This window comes from Hipposideros armiger, unplaced genomic scaffold (assembly GCF_001890085.2).
Source record: "Hipposideros armiger isolate ML-2016 unplaced genomic scaffold, ASM189008v1 scaffold_96, whole genome shotgun sequence".
Taxonomy (NCBI): domain Eukaryota; kingdom Metazoa; phylum Chordata; class Mammalia; order Chiroptera; family Hipposideridae; genus Hipposideros; species Hipposideros armiger.
The window spans coordinates 332806-350359 of record NW_017731446.1 but is presented as its reverse complement, the minus strand read 5'-3'; the positions used below and the strand labels follow the sequence as shown (position 1 = coordinate 350359).

The 17554-nt window shown below is 40.0% G+C and overlaps 1 protein-coding gene across 1 annotated transcript in view; it reads right to left on the bottom strand.

Moving 5' to 3' along the window:
• Positions 1–17554, bottom strand: part of SYN2 (synapsin II) — a 180249-nt gene that overhangs the window by 46953 nt on the left and 115742 nt on the right. Inside the window, exons 2-3 of the mRNA XM_019645999.1 lie at positions 2830–2887; positions 1474–1565 (exon numbers count right to left, since the gene is read on the bottom strand). Of these exons, the coding sequence (XP_019501544.1) occupies positions 1474–1565; positions 2830–2887 (150 nt within the window). The remainder of the gene's footprint in view (positions 1–1473; positions 1566–2829; positions 2888–17554) is intronic.

The following is a 17554-nucleotide window of genomic DNA, read 5'->3' as shown; positions in this document are numbered from 1 at the left end:
CATGCTCTTACTCCTGAGCAACCCCATCTTCCCAGAAATTCAATTCTGTGGCAGCATCTATTCTCAAGGTTCCAGGACATGGCAGTTTCACACCATGTGCAATGACCTACCTGGTTCTCAGCCCAGGTACCCACCCAACCCCCACCTACAGCTCTAGCCCCACCCAGGCTCAAAGAGCAGTCTTTTAAAGTAGGAAGGGAAGGAGTCCTCTTCAGTCACTCAGGGGACTTGACATCAAGTCAGAATGGCATGTGCTGGAGCTGCTCTGACGTCCTTATGCTCTAGTTCTCGGAAACTGGCTCCAGCTATGTGCCTGAGATCAAACCTTACATCCCAGTTATAGGAACTGAACTCTAGACTTGCAGCCAGCTCTTGCGTTCCTACACTGGTACCTGGAAGGGCCCGCTTTATTCTTGCCAGATCCCTCCCAGCACCTTGTCACCACCTGCTTGTGCGGATGCATCCTATGACGAGCTCTACCTGCAGTTGGAAGAACCCATCACTTCTCTGTAGGATCTCCCTGAGCTCATTCCCTACCTGGACGGACACCTCCTTTTCTGTCCTCCTCCTTAGTCTCCGGGATAGACAAGCTCACATTTCTTGTTGTTAGGTTCCAGACACCTGAGTTTTGCCTTTCCTGTCACTGGCCCAGTTCCTATTGGACACTGGAGGGCTCAGTGTCAGGGCACTGCAGGTTGAGGGAGGGAAGAGAATGAAGTGAAACTCTTCCTGCAGCAAGGCTCTGATATCTCAAGACCCAAAGCCACACTGGGCCCCTGGGAAGAATAAGATAACACTGTGGAAGCTGTTTTCCTCCGTATGGAATTCTCATCACCTCCCTCACAGAACTGTTGTATTACGTTTGATCATGTCTATAAGTCACCCAGAACACTACCTGGCATGTAAGTGCTTTGTAATTACAAATTTTCTTCCACCACTTCTGAGTCTAGGCTTTCCTGTCAGACATGAATTCCCAGGAATGAGGAATATAGAAAGAACACAGGACTGAGAGTTAACAGAATTCACACAAAATACAGGGCTCTGCTACCAACTCATGAGTGAACATAAGCAAATCAATGTAAACATAGGAGGTTGAACTAGGTTAGAGGTTTTCAAACTTAAAAAAAAAATTTTTTTAAAGCAATGGAATCCTGTTTTCCAGGGATAAAAGCACTGAGCTGCAGTGGATGAAGTGGGGCTGGAGTCCTAGAATCCCTCTGACAGGAATCCCGTTACCTCTAAGTAAGCTGAGTTCATGAAGCTTTCACTACCATGGGACTAAGAGCTCCCTGAGGCAGGAGCTGGTTTTCTCTGCCTTCCTACACCACTTCCACACAGGACACAGTTTTGAGTTCTATACACTGTATACAGCACTTAATCCACTCCAACACTTGATTTTGAAACCACCTCTGAAAGTCAGAGATGGTAACTCTGGGGACAGTGACGTAGCTCTGAGGACAGAAAGGACCTTACCGGACAACTTTCGTGCCATTCCGGAGCACCTGCATATCCACAGCATAGGTCCCATCTGCATGGGCCACCAGGTTGAGTTCTGAAAATTCTGCCTGGAAAGTAACAGTAGGGATTAGGAGGGTAGATTTTATGTTATGTGTTTCTATTATAAAAAAAATAAATAAAAATAACAGTAGGGGAATAAATCCACAGTCATGACTTTGCCAAGTCCTCCACATAGCAGCAGCAGCAGCAACAACTTCCCCACCATGAAATATTTTATTTAGTTTTCAAAGCTCACAAACTGATCTCATCTAACTGTCATAGCAACTGTATGAGGCGGGAAGGACAGGAATAATTATCCCTGTTTACCAAAGGAGCAATTAAGTGACATTTCTGGACAAAAAACAAAAAACAAAAAAAACAAACTTATTGTTGGTAATGACAGGAGCAAAACTCAGGTCTTCGGACTCCTGGCCCAGCATCCTTTGTGCTGCCTCTCTGAAAGCAAGAACGTGAACCAGGGCAAACATAACTTCTATCAGTTTCAACATAAAAGCACTAGGTTTTAGTTTAGGCAACTGGGCTTTAGCTCTGCTCTGTCTCCAACTAGTTGCATAAGACGTTAGGCAAGTTACTTGTCCTCTCTGGGAGGATGGTTTCTCTCATGTATAAAATGGGAAAAAATTTTATCAGCCTTGCCTATCTAACAATTTACAAGTATTTTAAGAACTGGATGCAATAATGGATAGTACAGTCTTCTAAATCACAGCACACTGTGGAAGGGATGATGAGTAACTGCTCTTATTACATAGAAAATACATGTATTGTTTAAGCTGGACATCCCATTTCTACCCAAATGGACCTAATTTCTATTTATCCTGAAGCAAAGAATAGAGGAAGACAAAAATGAGCCTTTCAGGACTTCAGTGCATTAAAACAAGAAGGTGTTCTTTTCTAAGCTGTCTCTGAAGTGTAGCCTCAGGCTCAGAGTAGGCACCACACACCTGAAGGAGACATGTACCAACTCAGCAACACCATGCCACCAATACCATGGAGATGTGGCCAGTGTCCTGGGAAGATATTCCTCTAAGGTTTTCCTCAGCCTGAGAACCCTACAGTGCAAGAGGGCCCTAAGAGCCCCTCTGCAGACACTAGAACCATGAAAAGAAGTCAGGAAAATGGAAAGATGCAGCCTTCAGGACCATGTCCCATAAAGAGAGAAGCCCTGGGGAAAGGGTGGGTTTGCTTCTGTGGAGAGCCTGGAACCCAGGGACAGACACTGTACTCCACTCCGCAGAACTAGGTGGCTCACTCTGGAATGCCAAGGGCGACTGGTGATGACGCAGATGCAGCTCTGGGCTTCAGGCTGATTACCTGTTCCACTTTGATATCATAATCTCCAAGGACTTTTTTGCCCCGAAAGCACTTGGCCCTGGAAAAAGAAAAAAGAAAAAAAACACAAATTAGTTTTGTACAAGTGTTTGAAGTCAGAAATTCACTATCACAAAGATGAGCCTACAGCAGACAGAACCCAGAATAACAGTCAAGAGACCTGGGTTAGAGTTCGAGCCTAACTCTGCTGTTGGATCACCACGATTGACAGCCTCAAGCAAACCACTTTCTCTCCTTTACACTCCACCTATCATCTATAAAACAAATCAAAGAACCTTTTCACTCTCAGGTTTTATAATTTTATGATAACATCCCTGATCTTTTGGCTACCAAAGAAGTCCAGAAGTAGGACTTTCCCTAATGTTATTCCTGGTAAAGACTAGGTCAATCTTTTATAGTTTCCTTATCTTCTCCCATCTCACATTTCACTCTGATTTTCTAGTCAATTTCCACCTTTGGAATTTTACTTTTAAAGAAACTGTTATCATTTTGCCTCTTCATACCCATACTTCCAAAAAGGATTTGATGCCATTAATAATTTAAAATGCAAACATACCCAAAAAACAAGGATAAAAGGACAATTAAAGAATGAGAATGAGTTAATTATACCAGGGGGAAAAAAAGTAGGATGCTGAAGAAAGCTACTATAATTGAACACAAAGCCTATCCTGTTTTTCTGAGCAGTCAAGAAAATGAGTCAAGCTGCTTTACAGTACTTATCTTCCCATTTTGTCATGGGTCTAGAAGAACCTTACATTAATGCATTAATGGCTTGACAACCTCTTGTAAGCAGACTATGTTTATGCTTAAATTTATATATATTCCTACTTTGCCCTTAACCTACCCTCCCCAGCATAAGATTTTATCTGCCCACTTAGGCTGGTTCTCCATTTGTAAAAAGGGCCTTTCCACACTGTACCTGTTAGCTAACTCGGGCTTGCTTTCCCAGTGCTTGAAATTTCAAATTAGCATGTTTCACTGGAGATTTTCTAGAAGTCCCTCTCCAAAATACAGTGATCAATTAACACATTGGGCATCATGTTATAGGAATTGTGTGCTAGCTGCTTTCAAGAACATCTCATTTAATCCTCCTAATAACTTAGGAGATAGGGAGAAAGGTCTTCATTTTTGAGATGAGGAAACCAAGAGTCAGGAGGAAAATGGCATATTCCAGGTCATACGGCAAGTTAGTGAGTCCAATGCCCTTGGCACTGCACAGCACTGTCTCCCTCTGTTGATTCATTCTCTCCATCTTCACGCCCACCATTACAAAAACTGACTTGTCATGTGTGCTGCGTTGCACGTTTTTTTCCCCATTTTCTTTCTTCCACTCAAAAGGGACTTGATGTTGTGAGTACTAGTTCCACTACAAATACTTCCTACTCTGGTTCCTGTGAACTACCCAGGATGAGGCCAGGCTATTTCCTTTCCTCTCTGGGTTCTGGAACAGTCTGTTCTAGGAAGTTGTCATTTGTCCTATCCAAGTCCCTGGCCACCCTTAAATTGCTCCTCAGAGGCACTCAGCCATCCTGGAGCTGGATCACTGAAGTCCATCCCCCACCTCTGCCCTAATTCCTTACTAAGCTTCATCAGTTTGCTTCCAGGACCCTGTTCAACATTCACAGCTCAGCGAGCCCCATGGGCAAGGGGCCTGTAGTATATCCCATCCCTTTAACTACCGTCCCATCTTATTTATGGGTTTAAATAATGGTCTACGCATGGCACTATCACTGCTCTGCAGATCTTGGATTCTGTAGGTCTTTGTCTATGACCATAAAAAGGAGGAACTAGAGTAAATGATACATGAGGTTCCTTTCTTGTGTTAGTAAGATGTGTGTCTACCTTGTTACCAGCAATGCTTTTTGGATGCTTCTTCCTATCTTCCTGTCTCTAAATAGCTCTCCTTCTGTAAGTCTCAGAGACATTAACAATAACTTCTTGTTCTGTATGATGCCTTGTATTTTCAAAGCACATTCCTTACTTATTTGTTCCTTACAACTCTCACGTAGCCAGGACAGATGGTGCTGTCTGTTTGACCAGTGGGGAAACTGAAACCCAGAGCAGTTAAATAATATGCCCAGATCACAGAAAAGTTCCTAAGAATTAAGCTTAAAACAAAGTTTATATCTAGGTGATGACATGCTGCCAAGGTTTTTAATTCACTCATTTATTTTGTGGGTTTTGAACACTAATATTGAAGTATATTTATAGATTCTGGCTGGGCTTATCTGCCACTTCCTGCATCTGCCCATTGACCAAGTTGGCTAATGATACTGTTTTCATGCCTACCCCCACCTCTGCAATTATCTTAATGCCTTTTCCTTAAGGTAATTTGTCCTGTTAGAAATCTTAGTCTGTGTTTCCTGGCTCCAGGTCACTGACCTCTCTTAGCTGAGCCATAATCTTATAGAAAAAGAGCCAAGATGGCAGGCAAATGGGGCATGGAGCCTTCTTCTGAAGAATGAACACATTCTCCCAGCTCCAGGCCCTTGGATATTTTGATTCCAGGTATTTTCATGAAAAATCTTGTAGCTTACAAGCAAATGACAGAAGTACTTCCTGATACTAACAGAGCACTGTTAGGAGGCAGTGTGCTAGAATCCAGAAGGGTTTTGGATTACAGGGCTCTGGAATTACAGTCCAGGTGGAAATTCTAGCGATACCCTTTCGTGGCTATGTGACCTCAGGCAAATGGCTTAAATTAAAAAAAGAAAGAAAAAAAGAAGTATGTCATATAGTTAAACCCATCAACCATCTTCAAAAGTACATAAAAGAATAAAATGAAGAATAAGTTTCTCCTTTCCCATTCCTCTCATCACATATGCTCCCCGTTATCAGTTGCAAGCATATCCTTCCAGTGTAGGAAAATGTGTACATATATTTGCATACATATATGCAAACAGGCATATGGCATCATGCTTACATAAACTCTTCTTTTTGAACTTTGATTTTTATTGCACTTAAAAATACATCTTAGGACAGCTGGATAGCTTAGTTGGTTAGAGCGTATGCTTTTAACAACAAGGTGCCTGTTTGTCTCCCTCATGGGATGGTGGGCTGCGCCCCCTGCAACTCGATTGAAAACGGCGACTGGACTTGGAGCTGAGCAGCACCCTCCACAACTAAGATTGAAGGACAACAACTTGACTTGGAGTTGATGGGTCCTGGAAGGGACACATTGTTCCCCAATAAAGTTTAAGAAAAAACAATACGTCTTAGTGATATGCTTTCAGCACGTATTTATGGACCTCTTTCTTAATACTTATAGTTCCATTTGAAGGCCATACAGTAACTTAACCAATATTTATTGGTGAGCATTTAGATTTTCAGTTTTTGGGTTGTTTTTGCTATTACAAAACAGTGCTACAATGATTTACATTTAAGAATATATCCATAGGATAAATAATTTATTTTTTTTAGCTTTACTGAGATATAATTTACAAATAAAATTGTATATTTTTAAAGTGTACACCATGATTTGACATACATATACTTTGTGAAATGGGATTATCATAATAAGGTTAATTAACACATCCATCACCTCACATAGTTGCCATTTGTGTGTGTGTGTGTGTGTGTGTGTTGAGAGTGCTTAAGATTTACTCAAATAAATTTCAAGTATACAATAGAGTATTATTAACTATAGTCACCATTTGTACATGAGAAGGACAAATAATTTATTGCAAAATTGCTATTGCAAAGAATAGATACAGTTATAGTTGCCACTGTTAGTGCCACACTGCCCCCACCCAAGAAAAATTATACCATTCCAGTGTTTAAAAGTTCTAGAAAGTAATTTCACCTCCCTTAGTCCCCCCCCCCCGCCACACACACACACAGTCCTTTGCATAAGCTAGGCACAAGAAAGATGCTCAGTAAGGTCTTTCTGACTGGCAGTCTTGTCAAATCAATCCAAATCCACCCCCTTGTGCTCAATCCTAAACAGAACCCAAGATGTACATCCTTGAAGCACAGACTAAAAATATCTATAGTGCCTGTGTTGTCAATTTCCCCCCATTGTAACATTTTCTTAACAAGCCTAGCAGCTGAGGATCTATGAGAGTTTAATGGCTTTCAGCTTCCTTGATGGACCATCTCCCCTTATTGCTGAAACGAGTAGAGGTTTCTAGATTTAACTCTTCTTCTTACTGAATACCCTCACCAATTCTCATCCACCAGCCAACTAGGGCTCATTAGGCTAAGGAACAAGATTTCAGAGACTTCTCTGCTAAAGCCACCTCCAAACTTGGCCCAACGTAGGCAAGCCCAGCTTCAATACCCCTCTTTTATGCATGGGCTAATGGAGAAAAGTCTATAAAGAAGAGGAGCCAGGAGAGCTGAGTTCAGGCTTAGTCCCACCACTTCTTAGCTCTGTGATTTTGGGCAAGTAACTGCCTCTCTGGGAGCCTCAGTTTTCTCATATATAAAACAGAATTAATAATAACAGCAAATGTTCACTATGTAACAACCACTATTTTAAGTGTTTTATGTATTTTACCTCATTTAATAGTACCCGACTCAGGTTGTTGTGAAGACTTAATGAGGCCAGATGAGAATAACTGACATTAAAGTGTTGGAAACTCTGAAATGCTATGCAAATATGAAGTACCATTAGCAAAATGTAACAAACATTTATGTACCACATATTATTGCTGTTTTACTATTACCACAGCCAACATGGCTTCTTCCTCCTCTTTTGAATTTTCATTCCATTTATTGTCTGTTCATATTTGGCTCATAACATCATCATCTGATACCACCTTTTAAACTCAGTTGTCTAATAATCTGTGACACCCCTCTCCTACCCCTAGCCTCAGACCACTATGTAATAATGCTTCAAAGCAAGGAGCATCCATATGCGAGCCCTGGATTTTCCAGAACATTTTGGATTTTAAATATTGATTACCGTATTTTGCCATGTATAATGCTCACTTTTTTGTCTAAATTTGTGAGAGCAGTACTAATTCTGTATCTATATAAATGTTTTTAATTCTTTTATTTATGCTTATGAGTTAAAACTGTAACTCTAGAAATCAATAACAATATCCGTATGCAAAATAATACCCTGGAATACGATAATTGGTTTTGTTAAACTTACGATGAACTTGCAATGGCGAAGAGTTCTTGGCCTTCTATGATGCGTCAATATTATTACCAGTACATAAAATTTCTTGTACCTTGTATCTGTTCTTATGTTTTGTAACTATTTGCTATATATGATTTCTTGTACCATAATATGTTAAAAAATAAATGCTAAAATTCCTTTATAATACAAAAAAACCCCCAAGTACCTAAATGTAAACAAATAAAAATTTGAATTAAAAAATTAAAACAAAAGATTTTTTTCCCCTGTAGGTTTGGGCCAGTAATATGGGTGTGCATTATACATGGCAAAATAAGGTATATCTTGTTATCAAGTTATATGCTCTGAGCTAAGGCCTGTACAAATATAATCATTGTATCTATAAATTTCCAACTCCTTCACTGAGCTGTGTGCTTAGTAAATTCACAATCAGGGCTTGCTTATTGACTGGAGATATCAGGAGTGATGGTTTTGGCTGGACAAATGTAGAAAATGAGAAGAGGCCACCCCCAGGACTGAGTAATCTGGGTCTGTCTCTGTAAGCCCAGCCATCTTCTCTCTTCCCACATGTACACATCCCAGGATGTCATGCCCTTTCTTCCCTATCCTTCCCTATATGAAAATTTGTTCTCAATCCCATCCAACTGGAGCTAAAGAACTTAAAACAGCCTAGAGTGTAAATCCTCCCTAGATGACTGAGGTTTGCACAAGGATAAAAACTTCAAGCTAGAAGATGAAAGCACTAATAATACACTCCAGAAGGCACTTAGGAAGGAAAAGGCTTTCCTCGAGCTCTGGAACCTCGCACACCGTAAAAACTCAGCGCTGGCCTGGACATTTACCTTTAACAAGCTGCTTAGTTTCTGGCTCTCGCGGTCTCTAACTCAAGCCTTGTTCCTACAGCCAAGCATCTCTAAGCATCAAGAAGTTAGGAAATAAACTGGAAATAGAGGGTACTTATTTCTCACCCTACATCAAAGGGTAAAATCAGGCCTACTGGTCTTAAAATTTGTGAGCGCCTGCCGCCACCTACTGGCAAGATGTGTACTGCAAACACGCGGCAGTCCCAACTCACCTACCCCCTTAGCCAGCTGACTAGCCAGATTCCACTGGCCCAGGGACATCCCCCCAGGCACTTAATTGCTGCTCTGACAAGACATGGCTGAAAATTAATGGTTTCTTCTAAAAAGTGTGTATCTACACACTCCAAGCTAGGTAGTTGGCTTTTTTCAATCTGTAGAAAAAGAGGCTGTGTTTGTCAGTAAAGACAATTTATCGAGCATTCAGTGGTATGTACTGCAAATGTAAAAATGCATTAGTAGTTGTGAAGTAGAGGAAGCATTGTCTAGAAAAGGAGACCAATATCTATCTATATAGGTAGTTGCTAAGGTCTCTTTCAACTCTTAACACTTTATAACTAGTATTCACATTTGCAACTTTCAATCTTTTCCTTTAAAAAACGTTTAAAGTACACAATTAAAACAAACCAAAAAAAGTGTCTAATCATATTGTTTTGTACACCTGCAACTAATATAATTAATTAAAGTTTCGTATAGTTCAGAAAGACATACAGTGAAAAGTAAGTGTCTTCTACCTTCAAGAAGCTCACAGTTTAGTGGAAAGCTGAAGCATAAATACAAGATCATAATATGGAGTATAAGTTGTAGCAGGAGTATAAACAAGGGACTGTGGGAACCCAAAGGAGGGAGTTCTCTCTGCCTGGAGAAGTCTGGGAAGGCTGAGTCTTTAAAAATGAGTAGGAATCCGCCACATAAGCAGAATTGTAAACGGGATCAAATATATGGTGATGGAAGGAGAACTGACTCTGGGTGGTGAACACACAGTGTGATATACAGATGATGTATTACAGAATTGTACACCTGAAACTTATGTAACTTTACTAACCATTGTCACCCCAATAAAAAATTTTTTTAAAAAAGCAAGATGACTGCAAAGGCACAGAGGATGTCTGTGCACAGAGCACTGCACAGGCCAGCTGACCGTAGGGAAGGGCACTGTGGGCTGAGCAGTGAGAGCTGAGTCTCCTGCGAAAGAGAAGAGACAGATTGGCAAAAAGCTTCAAATGTCAGGCTAAGTAGCTGAAACGTAATGGCTAGCCTCCAAAACATTTTTTTAAAAACTTCTTATTATAGAAAACCCTATCTTCAATAGTTATCAACATTTTGCTGATCCTTTCCATCTATCACCCTCAACTACTATTGTTGGGATTACTGTTTGAGTGTTTTAAAGCAAATCCCAAATATCAAGTCATTTCTCCTATAAAATTTTAAGTATTATCTCTAACTGATAATGACAAAATTTTTTTACTGTGGTAAAACATATATAACAAAATTTGCCATTTTAACCCTTTTTAAGCACACAGTTCAGTGGCATTAAGTATATTCACAATGTGTGCAACCATCATCTTTATTTCTAAACCATCTTCAACATCCCAAACAGAAACTCTGGAGTCACTAAGCAATAACTGCTTTCCTCTCTCCTTTCAGTCCCTGGTAACCTCTGATTTACTATCTTTCTATCAATTTGCCTACTCTAGAGTAATGAATTTTTATAGTTAATTTATTATTATTTAATAATTAATAATAATTTTAAACAACTTTACTGAGTCTACACATGCATACCTTGTCTTACTGTGCTTTGCAAATATTGTGTTTTCATTAACATCGAGGCAAAACCCTCCACCAGCAAAAAGGTTATGACTCAATGAGGGCTCAGATGATGGTTGGCAATTTTAGTAATGAAGTATTTTAAAATTAAGGTGTGCATGGTTTTGTTTTAAACATAATACTATCACACACTTAGACTATAGTACAATGTAAACATAACTTTCATAAACACAGGGAAACTAAAAAAATTTGTGTGACTTGCTTTATTGCAATATTCGTTTTAGTACAGTGATCTGGAACTGAACCTGCAATATTTCCTGTATACCTGTATTCAAGTTTTCCCAATTGTCTCCAAAAATACTGTGAAAGATTTTAAGCAGAGACGTGACATGCTCAGATGTGCCTAAGCTCTGATAGAACACTTTGTCTGGAATGCCAAAGAGACTGGAGGGAGCAAGCCAGGGCTCCAGATCATTTGGGAAGCTGGTGCAGTAACTAGACTTCAGGACTTGCTGGTACACGGCAAACCAACAGCTACTGAACAGCACTTATCTGGCAACTCAACTGATCATTTGATTGATTAAGCCTAGAAGCTTAGAATCTAGCTGGGTAATGACAGTGATAATAAAAAAATAGGATTTAGTGAAGTGATATAAAGTGGTATAGGATGGGATGGCCAAGTGGCTCAGTTGGTTAAGAGCTCGCTCAAGATTGCGAGCTCTGAGCAACAGCAGTTCAATTCCTGGCCCGAGCTGAGCTGCCAACAGGTGGCAGGATGGCTCAGCTAAAAAAATTTTAAAAATAAAGTGGTATAGGATTCCTACTACAGATGTTCTGGAACACAGACATAAATGAGAATTAAGATAGTCAGGCAGGACCTTACATTGGTAAAGGGGTTCTTAACTCAAATTTGGACTTGTTATCTAGTTCATGAACCATAAAACTTTATTTCAGTACATGGAGAAATTCTGTTATGGACAATTGGTTTAGGAATAAAAAACAAAGAAAAGGAAGAAGTGAACATTTTTCTGGATAAAGGCAATGTTCTGTGGCTGGTCCTTGATATTATTAATTCAGTGATTAAGTTGTTAAATCAAATGCTCTGCAACTAAGCAACTAAGGCACTTCTTAGATAGAAAGCAAGCTGCATGGTGTCTTAGTTAGCATTCATATAAATGATCTGGAAGAGTGTGCATGGGGAAATTGCCAAGTTTGCAGATGGCATTCGGCTCCTCCAGGGATTAAAATGCCAAGCTGATTAGGGATAAACTGAAAGACGACGTGGACGTGGGCAGAAAAGTGGCAGAAGAGTTTTAATGTGACTAAGTATAAGAAAACATTCAGGGGAAATGATCTTATCAGAGGATCATGAGTGTTCGACTACAATCCAAGAAAGGAACTTGAAATGACAGAAAATTGTTTTCTTAAGACATCAGTCCTGTGAGATGTCACAGACAAAACACAAAAAGATTGAGAGTGAAAGGTGGAAAAATGTTGGTTATCATCAGAAAGTTTATTGGAAACCCAGCATTAAAAGGGGTTTCTTAGGGCCGGCCGAGTGGCGCGATGGTTAAGAACTGGCTTGGGATGCCAGGGGGCCCCGGTTCGGATTCCACATATGAGGGCCAGTGACACTGCCCTCCACAGCTAAGATGCTGAACAACAGCTCAACCTGGAGCTGGGCTGTTGTGAGTTGCCTGCGACAGCATAGGCTGCAGCCCGTGGCAGTGGGTTGCCATGGGCTACCGTATGTAGCCGGCAGCCAGCGTGAGCGGCTGGCAGCCGCAGTGAGCGGCCGTCCAGAAGCCGGCGACTGATGTGCCTCGCCTGGGAAGAGTGCAATGATGGTGCCAACTTGGGCCAGTGAAGCAACGTCCTCCACAACTAGACTGAAGAACAAAACGACAGCAACTTGTCTGTTCCCCTTCCCCCAATTCCCTTGTCTGTTCCCCTTCCCCCAATTCCCCAATAAAAATCTTTAAAAAAAAAGGGGGGGTTTCTTACACTCTCACCTCATCTTATATAAGCCTTAGTACTTCTATACTGTACTTGTGATACTGAGTATCAGGTCCATTTATCTAAACACAAATGACATGATGAAAGTGGAAATGGCCCAGAGCAAACACAGAACAAAATGAAAAGGCAGTGATTTTAGGAAAGGCTGAAATAATGAGTCTTTTTCAGTCTGTAAAGGTAAAAATCCAAGAGGAACAGAAGGTTATGACGGAGGGAAAGAGAGCACTGAGTGACTATTCCTACATCATTCATCCCTGATAATCAAATTAATCTCACAGTATTTCATGCCGTACAGGAATGTCATCTCAATGTTACTGGTTTTACAGGGAAATGAGGCTCAGATAAATCAAGTGATTTGCTTAACAGTAGCAGTTAGTAGGTGGCAGGGCTAGATAGTAAAATTAAATTTCAGCGCTTCTGATGATCGAGTTTAGATATCATACTTCTTTAGATAGGGACTGTGCTCTATTCATTTTTATATTCCCAATGTTTGGCAAATAGTAGATGCTGCGGAAATGTTTATGGAGTTATTAAAATGAATACAGCTAGACATTTGAAGTTTAATATCAGAGAGGGCAACCATGCTCAATCTGATAGAGTCCTGGGCTTATACTCATAGATCTATGAGGATACCAGCTCAGTCCTTCTCCAGAGTTTATCAAGTTCCCTCAAGTGTTCTACAGGAAGGTTTCAACAGCCTTAGGTGGCAGATGAGACTTCTTAAGAAAAACAGCAGTCTCAACGCTCTGAAAATGACTCATTTCTGAGTAAGCACCCCAGATGTGACTTTAGTTGGGAACAGCAAATCACTTTTTTCTGAGCAGATTTTCTGATGATCTCTATTTTGGGGAATAATTAAATGATGCAGTATCACAAGATGACAAAATTATCAAATACAGAAAAAAGAATCCTGTAGCTCAGGAGAACACATGATGGAAAGACTGGATGCATTTGTCTGTAATTATAGTGGAACTACAGAACAGAATGTTTTGCAGTCACGGGACAGATTCTCTTTCCATGACTGGCTTATCAAATTAAATCAGGCTGATTTGATATCGGAGCAAAGTGGGTAAGTTATAAAGTTTGCTTTGGAGAAACATCGAGCAAATATAATTTTCAAAAGATATGGAATTATTTTGTGCCAGATAAATAGGGGTCCTGGCACTGACAAATCTCCAAGCTTAACTCCACTGTAGGGTAATCATACCCACAATTACCACTACCATCGAAGCTGCACATCTCCATCCAGCAGTCTAGACAGAAAGAAATGTCCTCTATGATCTGGCCCTACCATTTATTTCAAGCTTATCTCCCACTATTTTCCTCCTGCAAGACTTCTGCAGAGTCTTTGTATGAATTAGAAAAAGGCACCCCCCCTTCCTCCAGCTGGACCCACTCCTGAACCAGGGTACTTGGCTTGGCCAGCAGAATGTGGGGCTGTGTTTCACCCCCACTGTCTCCTCAGTCAATGCCCTTATGCAGTGAACAACCTATGGAAGCACATGCAGGAACTCCATCCTATTAATGCTCTTCAAACACTAAATGGTGCTATGACATCAATCTACCATTCAGACACTGTTTCCCAACTACCTCTTGTCAAACTAATGCCTCTGTGCATTGGTCCACTTAGAAATCACCCCTTTCTTACAATAGCCAAGATATGGAAACAACCTAAATACCTGTCGATGGACAAATGGATAAAGAAAATGTGATATATGCATACAGTAGAATATTACTCAGCCTTAAAAAAGGGAATCCTACCATTTGCAACAACATCGATGTACCTGGAGGACATGATGCTAAAGTGAAATGAGCCAGATACAGAAAGATCAATACTACATGATATCACTTATATGTGGAATCTAAAATAACCAAACTTAGAAGCAGAGAATAGAATGGTGGTTGCTAGGGTCTGGGGGAAGAGGAAATGAGGAATGTTGGTCAAAGAGTACAAGTTTCAGTTATGCAAGATGAATGAGTTTTAGAGATCTAATGTATAGCACGGTGACGATAGTTAAGAATACTGTATTGTATACTTGAAATTTGCCAAGAGTTCTCAGCACAAAAATTTGCTAAGTGTTTGCACCACACACACACACACACACACACACACACACACAAAAGGGTAATCTCAAAGGCTTTTTATGCATCTATTGAGGTCATATTGTTTTTATTACAGTTGCTGGTGTGGTGAATTATACTGATTGATATTCAAATGTCATATGAAACTTGAGTTCCTGGGATGAATCCCATTGGGTCATGATGCATGATCCTTTTTATATATCATGAGATTCAACTTGCTAAAATGCTGTTAAAAATTATTGCATCTACATTATGTTGTTTTGTACACCTGAAACTAATAATAAAATTAAATTTAAAACATTGTTGCATCTATGTTTATTGGGGACTTTGGCTTGTGGTTTTCTTTTCTTGCAGTGTCTGTCTGGTTTGGTGTCAGAGTAATAATGCTGGGCTAATGGAATGTGTTGGGAAGTAAGAGTTTTTTGTGGACTTGTATTATCTCTACCACAAATGTTTGGGAGAATTCACCTGTGAAGCAATCATAGATTTTCTGCTTTTCTTGCATTTTCTTTTCTGGTACAAATTTTATGAATTATTTTAGCACGTATCCTAAAGCTTATTAAAGAGCACTTGAAAAGTAATATTTTTGAAAAAGAAAAAGAAAAGGAATCACCTCTCTCCTCACTGAGGTCCAAAACAAATTCTACCTCCTTTATAAAATCTTCCCTCCTGCAGTGGTTTCTCCTTCCTCTGAAAGCTTAGCCTGAAACTCATTAATTTGTCACTGTAAGTAGACAGTTTAGTCTCATCCACTGATTTCTCATGTATGTGTGCCTCTTCCTCCCTATAGTATCAGAAGCCTCCTGAGGTACACACTGTTTTACACTTCCTTCCTAGTCCCCAACCACTCACCCTCACACAAAGCATACCTAGGATAGTTAATTTTATATGTTAACTTAACAGGGCAATGGGTGTCCAAATATTTGGCTAAACATTATTCTGGGTATGTCTGTGAAGGTGTTTTCTGGATGAGATTAACATTTGAATCAGACTAAGTACAAGTAGGTTGCTCTTCCCAAAGTGAGTGAGTCTTTTCCAATCCACTGAAGGCCTGAATAGAACAAAAAGGTGGAGTAAGGAAGAACTGACTCTCTCTGCCTGACTCCTTGAGCTGGGACATCTGTCTTCTCCCACCTTTGTATTTGGACTGAAACTTACGCCATCAGCTCTCCTGGGTCTCCAGTTTGCTGACAGATCTTGAGTCTTCTCAGCAACCTCCACTACTGTAATTTCTTATAATAAACCTTTCTTGCTCTTTCTATATATATCTATATTCTTTCTATCTCCCTCTCTATTGTTATAGATAGATAGATAGATAGATAGATAGATAGATAGATAGATAGATAGATAGATATCCTTGGGCTGCTATAACAATATACTATAGACTGGGTGCTTAAACAACAAACACTTATTTCTCACAGCTCTAGTCTGGGAAGTCCAGATCAAGGTATCAGCCTAAATAGTTCTTGGTAAGACCCTCTTCCTGGCTTGCAGAGAGCCACCTTCTTGCTGTGTTCTCACATGGTGGAGAGAGAGAAAGCTCTGGTCTCTCTTTTTCATAAAAGGTCACCAATCCCATCATGGTGGCCCCACCCTCATGAACTCATCTAAGCCTAATTACTACCTCCCAAAGGCCTCACCTCCAAATACCACCACCACATTGGGAATTTGAGCTTCAACATATGAATTTGGGGGTGGGGGACTGGAGACACAAACATTCAGCCCAACACAACACCCTTAATAAAAACTTATTGCTTAATTCCTGGTAGAGAACAACCACCCACCTGGAAATTGAGGGAACAAGGAGCCATAATACATCAGACGGTATCACACAAGAATACACAATACTGTATGTTCATCAAATGCCAAAACAAACAGCCATTTACACCTTTCAGCTACAGTATATATTCCCTGAATCAAAAAGAAAAAGAGTACCTTCCCCACATGTTACAGAGAAACAAGTTATTCAAGCCAACTCAGAAACTTTGCATTTTAATCAATTGCTGAGTGGCATGGCATAGTGGAAAAAGCATTTTAGAGCCAGACTAACCTGGGTTTACAACTCAGGTCCTCAACTTACTTCCTGAACTTGGGCTCTTTACTTCTCTGTATCTTCATCTATAATATAATGATAATACCTATTTCTAATGTTTGTTAGATTTAAATGACTCAGCCTTTAATGTAGTCCTCAAACACACTAAACTTACCATTTATTTTGAGCTTTTGCACTTGCTGCCAGATATATCCTTCCCCCAGATCTTTGCACTATTTGAGTCTCAGCTCACACGTTACCTCCTCAGTGATGTTTTTTCTGACTACCTGAGCTAATGTAGTCCCCTCTCCTCCCAGTCATTTTCTCTGTTATCTTCATAGACATTATCTTTAAGGTTTCCTTGACTATTTATTGTCCATTCCCCCAACTCAAATGTAAGTTCCATGACAGTAGGGACCTTGCTGTCATGCTGACTGCTGTAGCAATCCTATGCCCAGCTCTATTACAATGCCTGGTACATGTTAAGTGCCTCAAAATATATGTTAATCAAATAAATGAGTATGTGAAATATCTAGGACAGCACCCATCCACATATTTTAGGTCTTTTTCTCCCCCTTTTTTTATGTAAAAATCACTGGATTAAATAACATGCCTATGGGAGTCCTTTGAAATGAAAAGCAATTCAACAAAATGGGTTCATTGTTGAAATGTGTTCGGGCATTTATAAATTAGACAGAAATATGGTCATTTATTCCAATATGTGATGAGACCATGCTCTTTCTTAATGTTGTATTTTAGGCACAAATCAACATACCGGTTATTGAAATGTTTATAGATTTTACTCTCATCTGAGACATTAATAACATTCCCTTAGCCATCTAAGAGGGGGAAATTTTGCTTAGAGGC